This window comes from Felis catus, chromosome A3 (genome assembly GCF_018350175.1).
Source record: "Felis catus isolate Fca126 chromosome A3, F.catus_Fca126_mat1.0, whole genome shotgun sequence".
Taxonomy (NCBI): domain Eukaryota; kingdom Metazoa; phylum Chordata; class Mammalia; order Carnivora; family Felidae; genus Felis; species Felis catus.
In genome coordinates this window covers 14,809,484-14,826,055 of record NC_058370.1, presented here as the reverse complement: position 1 = coordinate 14,826,055, position 16,572 = coordinate 14,809,484, and the positions used below count along the sequence as shown (strand labels likewise).

Sequence of the window (16,572 nt, the reverse complement as noted above, 5' to 3'; positions counted from 1 at the left end):
CGCTGCCAGTGGGAGCCCAAGGTGGAGGGGAGAGTCGATGAGGCATTCAGAGCCTCCCCCGCCACTCACTCCAACCTGCCGAGGACCAGGTGGTGACAGGTGGTGCCCGGGGCCTGAGCGCCAGGTGGAGTCATGCACCAGCAACCCCGCGATGCGCCCCATAAAACCCAATCTCCGGCTCCTGATGTCCCCAGACAGCCCCCAGACTCCAATACAGGCAACGGAACGAGGGGAGAGGTTGCAGCGTGTGTGTGCATTTGTACGTGTGGCTGGGGGAGCCAGGGGGAGGGCATCTAGGAGGTGGCCCTGTGTTTATGGGATCGCACGGAGATACGGAAAATGTGTGTCGTCTGTCTGATCAAGAGCCGTACAGACCCTCCATCGGCGGCCTCCCAGTCCCCTCAATAGGCTCCCTGCTGATGACCCCTCTGAGAATGGTCTTCCCCAGGTCAGAGGGGTCTTAGGAGCAGCTGAACTTTTGGGATAAATCCCAGATCTGCCATTTGTTGGCCATGTGATCTTGGGCAAATCCCTTCCTCTGAACCTCCTTATCTGTAAAATGGGACAAATACAATGCCTCCCCGAAGAACGGGCATTCTCAACCTTGGCGCGATGGCCGCTTTGGGTGGCATAACGCTACCCACTAGATGTCAGTAGCGGCACCCGCCCCACCAGCCCCAATTCTGGTCAGAGCAGGCCCTCCTTGACCCGCCCCAGGTGCTGCGCCCCGACACCGGGACTGGGAACAGGGCGCCCTTCTGGTGATGAGGGGAGGGCCCAGGGCCTCTGCTGGTCTGTCCGCTGAGGCTCTGCAGCCCCAGATGGCGGGGACTGAACGGGGAAGGTGGGCCCACCAGTGCTCTCTGCCCCGGGGGGCTGGAAGGAGGGAAAGAGCAGAAGACGAGAGAGAAGAGACAGAAAAGACACGGGGGCCTGGGGAAGAGAGATGGAGAGGAACCTAGTGAGAGGCAGGAGGGAAGAGACGAGAGAGACAGGCACTGGGGACAGTGCCTTCGTGACCAGGGAACAGACGGTGAGGGAGACCTAAGGAGCCCAGAAAGAGAGAGGAAAAGAGGGGAGTGGTCAAGCAGAGAGAAATGCACACTCAGGAGGACACACGGAGAGAGAAGAACGGGAAGCCAAAGGCCTGGAGAGAGGGGAGCAGGGAGAGAAAGGCAGAGAACAACCGAGACAGACAACGGAGTCACAGCGCTGGGAAGGGGTGAAGAAAGGTGGTGGGAGGGAGGAAAGGGAGAGCAGACAGACCGATGGTGGCACGGCCACCGGGCCAGAGACAGGGGCTCCCTGAGTGCACCAGTCAGAGGGGCCCGGAGGGGAGCTGAGCAGTGGAGCCCTTACCGCCTGCTAAGCTGTGTGCATTCGCTTTGCATCCAGGACCTCCCTGAATGTAGAGGGGTGTTGGGGTTCGGGGCCGCCGAGCGTCTGTGAGCTCGTGCTCCAAAAGCTCGTGAGTGGGGCTGAGGGCTAGGCTCTGGCCGAGGTCCACCCCCGTGGGTGGACTCCTTGCTGCCCCTGCCACTTCTAGCTCCAGAGGACGTGGGGACACTAAACTCTTGGAAACTGGTCACGAAGGCATGTAGATGATCAGCTGTCATCTCTGGGAGACTAGGAGGTGGGTACCCAGCGGCTCTGCTGCCTCTAGACCCAGCCCTGGGATCACACCCAGCGGTAGGTTGCAATGCTCCCCCTAAAGCACACCAGCTGCCACGCACACCCTTGGGTCACCGCCTCGCACACGGACTCTTGGCCACGCAGTTTGCTTTGGCCAACGCGGCATCAGCGAGTGTGACAAAAGCGGAGGCTCGACCAGCCCTTGTGTGCTGGGGGCCTGTCCTCTTGGAACCCCCAGACCACTGTGCTGGAAAAAAGCCCAGGAGGAAAGGCCACACGGAGGGAGGGGCCCAGCCACGCCAGCTGTCCCAGCTGACTGGCCCGCTGACTGTTGCCGCACGAGTGACCCCAGCAAAAGAACTGCCCAGCCAACGCACAGAATTATGACCAATAATAAACTGTTGCTGCTTGAAGTCACTATGTTTGGGCGCAGTTTGTCATACAGCCGTAGATAGCTGATGGAGAAATCACGTTCCCGGGCCCGTTCCTCTCCTGGGCTCACTCGTGCAGCCGCGTTTCACTGGCTCATCAGCTGCCTGAAAGGCCCGATGTGGCCTCATGCCTCATACGTGTGGCAGCTGGTCCTGGCTGTCAGCTGGGGCTTCTCCTGTCTCTAGCAGCCCGGCTAGCTTCCTTAGATGGTGGTCTTCGAAGAGGAAGAGTGAAGGCCACGAGGTCTCCTAAGGTCTAATCTGCAGAACACAGTCTCTGCTCCCAGATTCAAGACTCCGCCTCTTTTCTTTCTTTTTTTTTTTTTTTGGTAAGCCCAACGAGGGGCTCAAACTCATGACTCTGAGATCTAGAGTCTCAGGCTGTACAGATTCAGCCAGCCAGGCACCCCTCAAGACTTCCCCTCTCGATAGGAGCAGTGGCCAAGTCACTTTATCTAGAGGGGTGGGAGGAATTGACGGCATATTTTGTTAACCTGCTGTGTTCCGCTCCCCACTTCCCACCTTCTGATGCTGGGAGGAGCACCCTGGAGGCTGGTGCCTTTTCCCCCGGCTCTGGGGGGAAAAGTCCCAAATCAGCCCACGACTGAGACTGAGTGAGAGAGACAGAGACAGCACTAGTGGGGGAAGGGCAGCTAGAGAGGGAGAGAGAGAATCCCAAGCAGCCTCTGTACTGCCAGCACTGAGCCTGATGTGGGGCTCGAACCCACAAAGCTGTGAGATCATGACCTGAGCTGAAACCCAGAGTCGGACGCTTAACTGACTGAGCCACCCAGGCGCCCCTACAGTCGTTCTTGAAACCTTCTGGCTCGGTTAAGTCCCTTCGTTCACTCATTTATTAGATCTACTTACTGAGGACCTACTGTGCTACTTACTACTTATTGAGGACCTACTATGCATAAGGGCCACAGAGTCACATATGAGGCAGTACAAAAGGGAGGGACTTTGGAGTCAGACAGACTGGTTCGAGTCTTCTTTCCACCATTTACATGCTATCTGACCTTGAGCAAGTTCTTGAGTCCCCCTGAGCCTCAGCTTCCTATTCTATAAAATGGGGCTCCGGTTCAATGAGACAAAGTTGCCAGTGACAGGTCTCACATTCCGGGGATGCCTTGATGATCCCCCCCACTCCTCAAGTCCTGGATTTGGGTACCCGATAAATAAGTTCCATGAGGGCAGAGGTTCATACTGGCCTTGTTCATCATCTTACCTATAGGGTCTGGCACATAGTAGGTGTTCAGTAAACATCTGGACTGCCTGACCTACGGCCACGGACCCTCTGTCCCCCCTCTCACTGTCTGGGTGGCATTGTCTGTTGGTCTCTGGCTTCTCTGTTGGAACAGAAGCCCCGTGGGGGCAGAAACCAGATTTAGTTTATCATCCTGACCCAAGGATCTGGCACTTAGAAGGTGCTCGGCAAAGGTTTGTTTCATTCATCCCGGGAAAACAGACATGTCTGGCCCCGATTGAGACTTTTCAGCAGGTATCTTGAAGTCTCTGAGAGAGCCTTGCTATTCCTGCGGGGGCGGTGGTAGTGGAGGGGGCTGGGAATTAGAACCTGGCCACGGCTCCCTGCAGCCTTGTCCTCACCCATCGCCCCCAGTTCCAGCTGTCGTCCTCGCCACCCCTGCTGTCCCCTCCAAATTCTGCAGAAGGGGCCCTGGAGCCCAAGCGATGCCTCATTAGCCCACAAATGCCATCCCCGTAGCCCCTGTGGGGGGCTTGCTGGCAGGCCTGGCCTTTAAAACACACAAGTTAATTCCTCCTCTGGCACTCGGCCTCATGGCACCCCGCCTCCTCCTTTCCCTCACACCTTCCTCTCAGGGCCCGTTCCGGCTCTGCTCCCTGCTATCTGCACAGCGAGAACAGACTGTACCTCGCAGCAGCTGCTAAATATAGACCCGCATCAGCGGAATATTCCTGGCTGGGGAAATGGAGCTCGGGCTGGGAATGGCACCAGGGCGGCTCCTGCAGTGGGGCTGAAGGCAAGGGTAGGTGGGGGGCGGGGGAGGGGAGTCTGGTCCTTCCTGGGAAATGTCAGCAAAGACCTTCTCCGACTGAGCAAGTTGAGGACCCTAGGACGGGAGCTCGTGTGCGCTGCCTCACCTTCCTAGCCTGGTGCCCGCTTGCCGGCCTCTTGGGAGCCCTTCCTGCCCCACCCCCTGGGCCCCACGGCCTCCCACTTGCCACCCTCCTCCATGCTCTGGCTTACAACCTGGCGGTCCTCACCGTCATGGAGTCTGGCCTTCCAACTGCTCACCCCTGCCACCTCCCAGACTCAATCCCGGCCCCTCCCTTCTTTCCACTTCCGGTCTCTTCCTCTTTCTGAAAGGGGATCAACTCTAAGGCCCCCTCGTCGGGCTGAATGAGTGAAGGCTTCAGCGGCGGCAGCAGCCCCTCGGTGTATGGGCAGGTAGCAGACACTGAGCCGAGCACTTTGTATGCTTGCGGCTCCCTTGGCCTGCACGATCCCTCCTAGACACTCATACCCTCACTTCACTCGTCACCTCCCCAGAAAGGCCTGTCCTGATTTCTTCAGCTAAGTCAATCCCCTTACCCTGCTTTCTGTGTCTTGTTGCTACCTGACGTCTGTTACACATTGATATGCTTACTGTCTGTATTCCCTCCTTGGATGAAAGCTCCTGGAGGGTAGGGTCTTAGATTTGCCTCCCGCCATATGCTTAGAGCCAGGCACTTAGTAGGCACTCAACAAAGAGCTGTTGAGTGAGTGAAGGAACTCTCCCGTTGGACCCTCACAGTAATCACGTGAGATGAGAATTTATTATCCCTCTTGTGTGCATGGGAGACCAAAGCTTAAAGAGCCCCGGCTATTCAGAGAGCCCTGGGCCCATATTTCGGACGGCCTCCTAGATGTTCTAAATGTTTCTTTCCTCCCTTCGCTCATCTTAAAGCCACTATGGTTAAAATGGAATTAATTAGCTCTGCACCAGATCCCAGGGCACATTCACTCATTCTTCTGCTCCTAGTTTCCTTAATCCACATTCCTCCTTCTGTTGCTGTAGATGGGGCCCCTTCCCATCCCAAGACCCAAAGGTGGGAACCCCTCAATCTAGTCCCCTACATTCATCCAGGTCCCCAAGGTTTGCCCTGGGCAGGATCTCACTGTCATCCCTCATTCTCCCTCCTCCGCATCTCAACTAACCCTCACCACCAATCCTGTGTCATCTTTGGCTCCCTAACTGGATGGAGCAGGTTAAGGAGGCTGGGTAGGGGCTGAGAAAAGGCACAGACCTTGGTGTTTGTCCTTTGGGGCTCTCTGCTGGACACCCCAGGCTACTGAGTCTCCCTGAATTCAATTCCCGCCTCTGAGCCATGCTATCGAGAGCAGCCCGAGGGATCTTGTTAAAATGAAAACCTGAGCATGTCACTTCCCTGCCTAAAAGTCATCAATGAACCCAGAGTGTTGGTGAGGAGGAGGGGAAACAGGTGCCTTCCTACGTGGCTCTCGGGAGTGTAATCTGGTACATTTCAGCATTATCTATCCAGACTCCAAATGCATGTGCTCTTTGACCCAGCTTCTCCACTTCCCCGAAATTATCCTGCAGATATACTCACACAAGCACAAAATGATGTATGTATGAGGTTATTCACTGTAGCATTGTTCGTTGTAGCAAAAGATTGGAAACAGCGTAAGTGTCCATCAATAGGGGACTGGTGAAATAAATTTTAGTGTATCCACAACAGCTGTTAAATAAAAGAATGAGGAAGCTCTTTATGTACTGATATAGAATAATCTTCAAGATGTATTGTTAAGTGAAAAAGGCAAGCAGTGTGTATAGTGTGTGTTTATAGCTACCGTTTGTATAGAAAAATAAAACAAATACATGTACCTATTTTCTTGTACATGCATAGAATAGCTCTGGAAAGATATCCAAGAAAATTACATTGGTTGCCTTGGGGACACAGACTGGGCGGCTGGGGGACTGGAAGGGGTGAGGAATTTCCGCTAAATATCTGTTTGGACTACTTTTTGAGTTTTGAACCTTGAAGTGTGTTACCTATTTAAAAAACTTAATATTTTTCAAGTGAGTGAGTCCAGAATCTCCTAGGATATATACACCAAGTGGCTACCTTTGGGCCACAATTACTGGAGATAAGGGCAGGAATTTTGTTTTCTTTTTCCTTTTCTTCTTTCTTTTTTTTTAAACATTTTTAAATGTTGGAATGTTTCCTAAAATGTATTACTTTTGCAAGGAGGAAAAAAAATGACAAAGATACTATGTGTGAGATAATACAATTATAACTGTGCTCATAGCCTGGAATCCTTAACCCCGACCCCAAGAAAACAAACACACAAACAAAAACCCAAAACCCAGATCCATCACGCACATGCACCCTTCCCCACTACCCTTAGAATAAAATCCAAGGTCTTGAGCCTGGCTTATATTGACTGGGCCCAGTCGGGCCCCTGCCAGCCAGCCCACGTCACATCTCAGCCTGCCTGCTTCCCCAGTCCTGAGTTGCTTACAATTCCCCTCATGCCTCAGGCTGTTGTTTCCCTTCCTAGTTTTTTGCCCGCACCAAGCCCGCTGCCTAGAATGCCCCTCTCTGAGTCGCGTTCAGGACCGCCTTTTCTGAGCCTTTGGGGGATCAGCTGCCACCACCTCCCACTACTTTGCATCCCAACTGCTCGTGCGTGTGCCCCAGCCCCCGCCGGACTGTGAGTCCCAAGACGGCACCAGGTAAACACATTCGGGGCTGCCGCGTCTCATCTCCCGCCGTCGCCCCTGCCCTGCCCTGCCCCTCCCCCGCGGGCGCAGGGAGAACACCCCGCTGGGCGCCCGCAGCCACGCCCCGCTGGCTGTGTGACCTCAGCGCAGCGCTTCTCTGGTCTGGGCCTCTCCTCCTCTGCCCTCCCAGCCACTCTGGCAAGGCCCCTCAGAGACGTCATCGGGTTCTAACCTCCGACGAAGTGAGTGGGGGCTGTGTTTGGTGGTGCCGGGGAAGGGAGAAGAAGCCAGGAAGTCATTCTTCTCCAACGGGGTCCTCCCAACAGATCCGTAACAACTGCCCTTTGAACAGAGCGTTCACAACTGCTGCAAAGATGCCCTCCACCAGCTGACTCCCCCGAATACACGTACGACCGGCCCCCTAAGGGCTGCAGACCACACTAGCCTCAGTTTGGCACCAAGGACACGAGGGCCGCTTAGTTCGGACCTCCGAAGTCCTTTCAGGGCGCCCCATGTGGCCGCATCCTGCTTCTTTGTTTCTCTGCCAGTCTTGCCGGCGCCCCCAGGCCTATTCTTTTCTGTCCCTCAGCCCTTCGCTCCTTCTGTCTGGCCGCCCTTCCCTCTCTGCAACCCTGGAACAGGCAACACGCCTCCCGCTCCGGCCTCACCCTCTGCGCTGTCGGGTTAGTTCGCAGACCTTGGCCCGCCCTCTGGCCCCGCCCCCTCACGCCCCTCCTCCGAGTCCGCCCAGGCCCCGCCCCTCTGGCCTGGCCCTGCCCCTCACCGGTCTTGGGGTCCACGGTGAAGTGGTGCTCGCCGTCCAGCACGCTGTACACCAGCCGAGCGCTGCTGCCGTACGTGGGGTCATCCGCATCCGAGGCCATCACCTGCATCACCGACGTGCCTGGGCCCGGGGGGACCAAGAGAGACGGGGGGGTCACCCGGGGGCCGCTGTGCCTGTCCTCCCCACCCCAGGGAAGCTGGGGGAGGAGATACGGGCTGGAGGTCATGGCTAGTCCCCTCACAGTCCCCATCCCCACACCGACTCCCAACCCGCTTCCTGATCTGGGGCCTTCCTGTGGCTCAAGCATGACCATGGAATCAGAGCAGGATTCAAATCTCCCTTTGGTGGCTCCCAGCTGTAGGAAGGCAGCCTCTCTGAATCTGTTTCCTCGTCAGCAAATGGGGGTAGTCCTTGGTTCTTAACGTCGAGGGAATGCATTTCAAACTCTCAGGGCAGACTAGGCTCAGTCTCTCAGTGGGTGGTGGCAATGGTCATCTTCATCAGTTAAGGCCATAAGGGTCAGGGTTAGAGCCAGGACTGGAAACCAGGCACCTGACTCACAAAGCAGGGGTCTCCCTACCCACCCCAGCCCCTCCTGACTTCTCAAGGGAATTCTCTTTCTCCTGCCTTCTTCCCCCTCCAACCCGATGAGAGTTGGGGCAGCCCAAGTTCCCTGGGGCTCAGAGGCCAGTGTCATTTGTATCTGGGGCAGGAGGATGGCAGGGCCCAGCTTTCCCTTTGGAAAGTAGTTGGCTATGGGCCCTCCTGCCCTCCTCGCCCCTCCCCCTAGGTGCCCAGACAGTCCCTGCCCCCAGAAACACACACACACACACACACACACACACACACACACACACACACACACTTCTCCACATGCTCCGCACGCTCTGCACGTAGGCTGCTGGGGAGAGTATAAATTGGATAAAAGTCCATCAAACAGCGGCAATTAAGTTATTGATTTTCGACGCTGCCTCATTAAACTGGGAGCTTCTCTCGGCCTGTCCCAGAGATGGCTCTAATTTGACATCATGTTCAATTTGACGAAATCAGGGCTTGGGACGTGAGGCTGGACAGGATGGGGGTGAGGGGAGGGGTGGGGGAGGGGTTGGATGGAGACACAGGCAAAGCCTTCTGGGCCATCTGAACCTTTCCAGAAAGCAGGGGGTGAGGTAGAAGACTCAAGAGGAATCTCGGGGGGGGGGGGCTCAGGACCTCAAGGGGATGAGACTTGAGACCTCAAGTTTCACCCAAGGAGATGAGACTCAGACCTCACTTCCAGCAGATGCTGCCTTCTGAGTGCCCTGCTAGGGAGGGGATGGCGCCCAGACCTGATGAAGTTCTGGGTGGGGCCCTCCTGTGGCTGAAGTTGGACTCGCTGGGCCAGCAGGGTGGCACACTGGGAGGGGAGGCCCATTCACTGCTTGGCTAATGAGTGAGGCTCTGGAAATGCTACTGCAGCAATTCTGCTAAGCCCAGCCTGCCGCCCGCCTCTCCCGCCTCCAGCCTGGGGCCCTCGATCATTCCAGACAGACACATGTATTTATTTTTCACTCTTTTGCATTTCTCATTTCCTTCTCCGTGTCCCCCCTCCCAGCCTGAGCCTCTTAAACCGGCCCTGCAATGCGCCTCTCTTTGGCAGCTGCGGTTCCATGTCAACCACGTCAGGGCTGCCCAGAGAAGCGAATGTCCAGCTTCACCCGCCACTTAAATCCATCATCTCTCACCCTCATAGTGTTTCTGAGAGGCAGAGTGGGCCCCTTCAGGGTACAGGTGAAGAAACAGGTCAAACAGGTAAAAAGACTTGACCAAGAGCACACAGAGAGGAAGTGGTGGGATTTGAGCCCAGGACTCTCTGAGACCAAAGCCCTCCTGGGTGGCAGAGTCAGCACAGGCAGAGTGGCTCTGGGGATGGTGGCCCAGGGTACTTAATCATGATCAGTGATGAGTCTGCCACTTATTAGCAGTTTGACCTTGAACACGTCACAAATCCCTTTGTGCCTCAAATTCCTCTGTGAAATGAGGATGATAGCACTACCAAACTGCTGGGATTGGTTTTGAGAATTCAAATAGATTTCCATGTTCAGCACCGAGGACAGTGCCTGGCCCTTGCTAAGAACTCCGTAAACGCAGGTTGTTGTTGTCTCGGAGGCAAGGCACGCCAGTATACAAGAGTACAATCATGCCTCCCTCACAGACATGCTGAAAAGGGCGAAGATACATAAAGCATCAGGCTCATGGTGGGTGCTCAATAAACAGTAGCTGTTGTAACTGTTATGAGAGAGGGTCTCCCTGTCATTCTCCTCTGCCTGTTCCCCCCACCCTTGGACAAGGCACAATGTCAGGCTGAGTGACTCCCCAGGGACATGGTTGATCTCTCTCTCTCTCTCTCTCTCTCTCTCCCTCTCTCTCCCTGTCTCCCTGGCTGCATCCCAGGGACTCCTGCGGGGATGATGGAATCATTTCCCCAATCCGGGATTCTTTATTGCAGCCATTACAGTTAATGCCGACACGTGGGGATGGTGAAGGGTCAGTGATTCACCACTGGCTCCCCTAGCTCCAGACCCCCTCCTACTTTCTTCACAAGTCAGCCGTAGCCCAGAATGAGCAGAGAAAAGGGTGCCAGGCCTATGGCTGCTATGAGGCCACCTCGGGGTCATACCCCCTACATTCAGCACTTTGTATATATAATGACCATCATGTCCAATCCCTCCTTTAGTCCTCAGGTCTACTGTATGATGTGGATGCAGTGTTGTGCTGGTAAATGTTTAACCATCGTCTCCAAGGGGTAGATGGGTGGGGAGGAAGGCCCTGCTTTGTAGTGTTTGTTGATTTCCATGTTGATTTCCAAATACTCTCACCGGGGCCAGTTTCAAGCTACCAATGTGGATCAACTGGCTCACAAAACAGAAAATCACTATTTCCCTCTTGTGAGCTGATAGGAACAAGCATAGTACAATCCTACATCAGTCCCATTTTACAGATGAGGAAACTGCTATGCACAGGGAAGGGTGAAAATGTGAATTAATAATAAATGATGACAAAACCCACTATTATATATCATTATCTGATGATAATGATAGATTACATTTATTGAATAACTACTTTGTGCTAGATACTACGATAAGCCATTTACGTATATTATCTCATGGAATTTGCAAAATAAGCTTGAAGTAAGCTCTAGTAAGATTTCCCCTTTAGAGACAGAGAAATGAGGCTGAGTGAGGTAATGAAGCCCTTTGTGCCTCAGTTTCCTCATTTGTGAAATTAGGGTAGTATTACTCCCAAACTCTCGGGATCCTTGTGAGAACACAAATAGGTTTCCCATGTTCAGAACTGAGGACAGCGCCTGGCCAAGTTCACCTGGCAAGAGGCGGGATTCAAACCCAGGCTGATCTGATATCAAAACTCACTTGTGTCTGGCCTTATCAAGTAGGAGGTCAATAAGAGTCGAAGTAGACAGGCAAGGGAGAGAGGGAAGAGCCAGAGAAAGGAGAGGGAGGGTAGAGGAGGGGAATGGCAAGGAGCTGCTGGTTCAAGCTCAGACTTCCAGAGGCAAGGCCGGGACTGGCTAGGATGAGCTGGTCACTGTCGTGGTGCCTATGCCAGTCAGCTGTTGAGCTACATGGGGTCAAGGGCCTATAGGCTGGCATGGGAAGGGTTGCCCAAATGATTCTTGGGTAAAACAGGATCTCAGGGCCCAGGGTTCCATGTGGAATGTTAGCTATGGAAAGGCTGGTCCTTGGAGAGCACAGAAACCAGTGTTTCTCAACGTGGCTGCACATTAGAATCTCTTAGGAGCTTTAAAATAAAACTGATGCTGAGCCCCACCTCAGACCAATTCAACAGCGCTCTCCTGGGGTGGAGCACAGGCAAGGGTATTTTTAAAAGCTCCCACAGTGATTCTAAGTTCATCCCAGGCCAAGAACGGACGCCCTAAACCAAACCCCTGATTGAACTGATGAGGAAACTGAGTCATTGAGCCTTTGCTCCATGACCCTCCCAAGGTTCTACCATTAGTAAGTGGTAGGGAAGGACTCAAACCCAGGTCTGTTGGAGCCACCAGGTCACCCTCCTGGACTCACTGCACCTGTGCTGAGACCGGAACCTGGAAGGAAGAAGTAAGGGTGACACACGCCACCAAGTCAGCAGTGCTCCTCCCAGGCAAAACCAGCATGAGACAGCTGACCCTCTTGCGAGGAGATGACCCTGGGTGACCCTTGGGTTCAAATCCCACCACTTCCTCACTCTGTGCCCTTGGTCAAATCTTTCTCCCTGTTTGACCTCTTTCCTCACCTTTAATCTAGAGGACGCCCCTCTGCCTCTCAGGGATGCTCCGAGGACTAGAGATAATGGATGTACCCGGCTGCTAAAGCTGGCCATGTAGCAGCGCTCAGTCGTTTATTCCTCTCTCCTCTCTCTGCATGGTCAGAAGGTCTCTGGGGCTGCGTCCTCGGCCTGGAGTAGGAGAGGCCTGGGCACCATTATCAGGAGCGGGGGGACATGGTCACCCCTCATCTCTGGTTTATCTGGGTGGCTCTGACATGGTTTGTCATGGAGTCAGAATTGGAACCCGGGGCCTGGTTCCCAGGCCAGAATTCTTTCCTCTCTTGTCCCCTCAACTTGACTATCTGTGCTCTGGGACTCCCAGGAGGAGTCCCAGTTAGCTCAGGAAGGAGGTGGTGCTGTATGGAGGGGACTTTAAGGAAGTCATCCCCGCCGATTCCTCAGCTGCGTGGCTGTGGGAAAAGTAACCTGACCGGGCCTCAGTTCCCCTTCTGTGAAATGGAGATAACACCTCCTCCTTCCTGCCTCCCTGGGTGAGGGAGGCCCTTTAATGAGATGAAAGAGAAGAAGCACTTTGGAAAAGAACAGAGTCCTCAAACGAGGTGACCAAGTGTCATTATTACGAAGATGTTTGTAATTATTACCATCCTGCCTCTTCCCTACCTCCCTTTGCTGCCCTGCTGGGCCTGGGGAAACCCTCAGCTCACATTTAGCTTCTCAAACATTTATAAAAAATGAGTCCCACCCCCTGCTGCTGCCAGAACGGCGCGGAATGCTTTCTATTAAAAATTAAAAACCACTTGTCGAGTCCCTGGGAACGTTCAGATTACACGGGAAACAAACCCCTTCTCAAACTCTCCCTCCCAGCTCCCTCTTTGATCATCACTTATAACGCCGGCTCACTGGGCTGGCCTCCACAGCTTTCGCCCGCCCAGCCAGGGCAGCCTAATGACTTGCTGGAGAATGCAGGAGTGTGGCTGCAGGGGAGGGGGATAGAGGGACAGAGGGGGAGGATGCAGGCCCAGAGACAAGTGACAGAGAGGGGGGCACTGAGAGAAGGGGCTAGAAAATGGGTCAGAGACGGAGAGACAAGGGATTCGAGGGGCAGAGATTCAGAGAGACGGGCAGCGAGGAAAGTGGGAAAACAGATACTCCGACATATGGGGAGAAATTAGGACAGAGACAGAGAGATGAGCAGCAGAGAGGCAGAGATACATAGAGACAGGGAGAAAGTGGAACACGGAGTGTGACAGAAAGAAGTAGAAATGCAGAGATAAAGTCAGAAAGTAGACTTATATAGAAACAGAGACAGGCAGAGATACATATTAAGCAAGAGGAGAGTGGGAGAGAGTGGGAGGGGGGACAAAAAGAAGCAGCAATTCTGGCTCCGTTGGACGAGGCTGCCCTATGTTGCCAACACACTTCTCCAGGGGCTCCAGTGACCTCTGCGACACTGTCCCCTCCCTTTCTCCTCATAGGTCCCAGCCACGGACTCACCCGTGCAGGCAGCCCTTGAATATTTGTGGGAGCCTAATCTGTCCCCCTGAGAGAAAGGACTCTCCTCCATTCCAGCGTGAGACCTTTGTGCTCTCTGTCCTTTCCGCGTTTAAAGGGGACCCTCTAGTAAGTAGTCTGGTCACCTTGTTTGTTTGGGACAGAAACATTGCAAGTGTCTGCGATAGGATCCCTCTGCCTGTTGCAGAAAGCAAACATTTTTTTTTTTTTTTTTTTTTTTTTTTGCTTACAGTTCAGTTCCATTCAGTCATCCGACATCTACAGAGCACCCACTGTGTGCCGGACCCTTTTGCACGGGGCCTGGCCTAGAGACGGTGCTCGTGTTTGTTGAATAACTTGTTGATGGAAACAACAAAGAAAGGCAGGGATACCGTCTTCACCGTCCAGGTTCCCTGGGCCATGGGGACGACTCCCAAGGGCCAGGGCCTCTGCTCCTCTCTGCCACCTCTCCCCACCAAAAACTCTCCTGTCCTCTGCCCCCCACCCCCGCCCCCGCCGATCCTGGGTGGTGAGAGCCAGTGCCGTTGCTAGGCAAGGAGATATTGCACATATAGATCTTCCTGGACTTTAATTAAAAACATCTTTAGAAGTTGTCTCTGCAGAGGCCAGCGATTGATTCCTGGCTTGGGCCCGAGGGCTGCTGAGCCACACTCTCTCTGGCTGCAGACAGGACAATTGGAGGCTCCCAGCTTGCTGCTGCCCTCCCCAAATGAGACCCTTGGGGAACACACTGCCTCCTGCCCTCCTCCTTTCCTCCCTGCCACCGCCCCCCTCCCCCTAGCACAGGATTCAGCAGTCAGAGAGTACGTTCTTCCAACTTTTATCTCCTTCCCCTCACGAGCCTCAGTTTCTTCAGCTTTGAAATGGGCATGTCAGCGCTTGACCCGAGAGCGCCCGGGGGGAGCGAAAGGAGATCAGGGACGCGAAAGCGCTTTTTGCAAGCCGTCAAGGCCCTGTGCCTGGCTGTTTCCCACACAGGCTGAGGCCAGTGGCTTGGGTTCTGTTTCCGGGTTCTGGGTCCGGTTCTGGCCCCAGCTCTTACTCTGGAAACTCGGGCAAGTTACTTTATCGCTCTCTGCATTTATTTCCTCATTGGTTAAATGAGGACAGTAATACCTGCCCTGCTTATTCCCCAGGATTGTGAGGATAAAGGGAAATAGCTCTGCGAAAGCAGTGTTGGCTGACAGCTGTTATTTAGTAAATGTCCCAAGAAGCGTGGACTGTACTGCAAAACGGCCTCTTTTCCATCTATTAAAGATGCTGCTCACAGAGGAATTGGGATACGTGGAAAAACCAGCCATGGCAGAGCCCCTGCCCATTTCCACAGCTCACTGAGCCCCAGTCCCAGGGCCCAACAATGCCAATCCTCTGCCGAATGAGCCACCCCGGGGGCGCCTGGGTGGCTCAGTCGGTTAAGCGTCCGACTTCAGCTCAGGTCACGATCTCGCGGTCCGTGAGTTCGAGCCCCGCGTCGGGCTCTGTGCTGACAGCTCCGAGCCTGGAGCCCACTTCGGATTCTGTGTCTCCCTCTCTCTCTGCCCCTCCCCTGTTCATGCTCTGTCTCTCCCTGTCTCAAAAATAAATAAACGTTAAAAAAAAAATTCAAATGAGCCACCCCGTTCTCTTGCCTTTGCTCGCAGCAGACATCACTAATCGATTGCGGCGTTTTCTCCAGAGTTTGAACGAGGCCTCAGACTCCTTCTCAACACAACCCTACAGTCACTGCCAATTGACCGGAGTTGGCCCCAGAAACGAAACTGATCTGACACCACTTTGAGGCCAGGGGGAGTGTCTCGCTCATCTCTCCATCCCCACATACCTAGCAAAGTTGCCATGTACCCAGTAGGCACTAACACGTGTTTACTGAATTGAAAGCAATTGCTTCTTTTTCTACCCCCTTGGGGCTATATATAAAGTAGGTGCTAATAAATGTTTGCTAAGTTAGGTGACTCATCTTTGCAACCCAGACAGAGCCAAGTATACTGGAGGCCTTGTACATAATGGGTGCTAATAAACATTTGTGGATTTAATTCAATTACTTATCTTTACATCCCCTGCAGTGCCCAGAATAAAGCAGTGGCTAATAGATGTGTGTTGGCTTGAACTTCTCATTTCTGCATCCTCAACAGTGCCAAGCATACTGTCTTATACGTAGTTGGCATTAATAAGTAGGTGCAGTTGGATCGTGCATGAAAGCCCTGCGGAGACTTGCTGTCCCCTGGCCAGGTTGTGACACTCGTGGGTAGGGGTCTGGTGCCCCCAACATGAAGTGATTGTCCAGTCCAAGTCTTTTCTCTCAAAACTCACTCTCTTGTTGACTTCATCCAGCCTCAACCTTTAAGTTCCTCCTCTCTGCTGATGACTTCCACAGTTGAATCTCTGACCCTGATCGAGCTCCTGACCTCCAGACTCAGAGATCCAACTGTCCCCTTGACAACTCCACTGGCATTTCTGGTAGACGTCTTAATGTTAACATGTCTGAGAGTGGAGTCTTCATTTTGTGCTGTAATCTTGCTCTTTCTGGAGCATTCCCCATCTCAGCATCATCCTTGCCTTGTCTCTCTTTCACCCCCCAATATCCAATCCCTCCCAAACCCTGTTGATTCTACCTTCAACAGGCATCTGGAATCCCATTCCTTCTTAAACCCTACACTCGCCTACGAATCAGCCTCACCTCTCGCCCGCATGATCGCAGCTGCCTCCGCGCTGATCTCCCTACTTCCAAGTGTGTCCCCGAAAGTCTATTCTCAACATGGTGGCCAACAAGTCGGCCTTTAAAAGTATAAGTTCGATCACGGCACAACCAAAATCCTTTCAACGGCTACAACGTCCTACATGATCCGGCTTCTGGAACCTCTTCTGATCTCATTGGACACCCTCCCCTCCTCTCTTACTCCTCTCTTCACCCACACTGACCCCTTGCTATGCCTCAAAGGTGACAAACACACAATGCCTCAGGGCCTTTGCACTTGCTGTTTTCGCTGCCTGAACAGTCTCCCTCCAGCTTAGTGATTCTCCAAGTGTGGTTCCTGAGCCAGCAATAGCAGCATCGCCTCGGAATTTTTTAAAAATGCAAACATTTCTAAAAGCCCAGACCTGCTGAATCAAAAACCCTGGGGGGAATAGGGGCATCAGTCTGTATTTTAACAATACACTGTAATGTGGGTGCACAACAAAGTATTAAGCCACTGTTTCACATAGCTCCTTGGTTCCTTCA

General features: G+C 53.6%; 1 protein-coding gene across 1 annotated transcript in view; it reads right to left on the bottom strand.

The window, feature by feature from the left end:
* The window catches only part of CDH22 (cadherin 22), a 66,611-nt gene that overhangs the window by 37,976 nt on the left and 12,063 nt on the right, over window positions 1–16,572 (bottom strand). Inside the window, exon 3 of the mRNA XM_023251172.2 lies at window positions 7,557–7,676. Coding sequence (XP_023106940.2) covers window positions 7,557–7,676 — 120 coding nt within the window. The remainder of the gene's footprint in view (window positions 1–7,556; window positions 7,677–16,572) is intronic.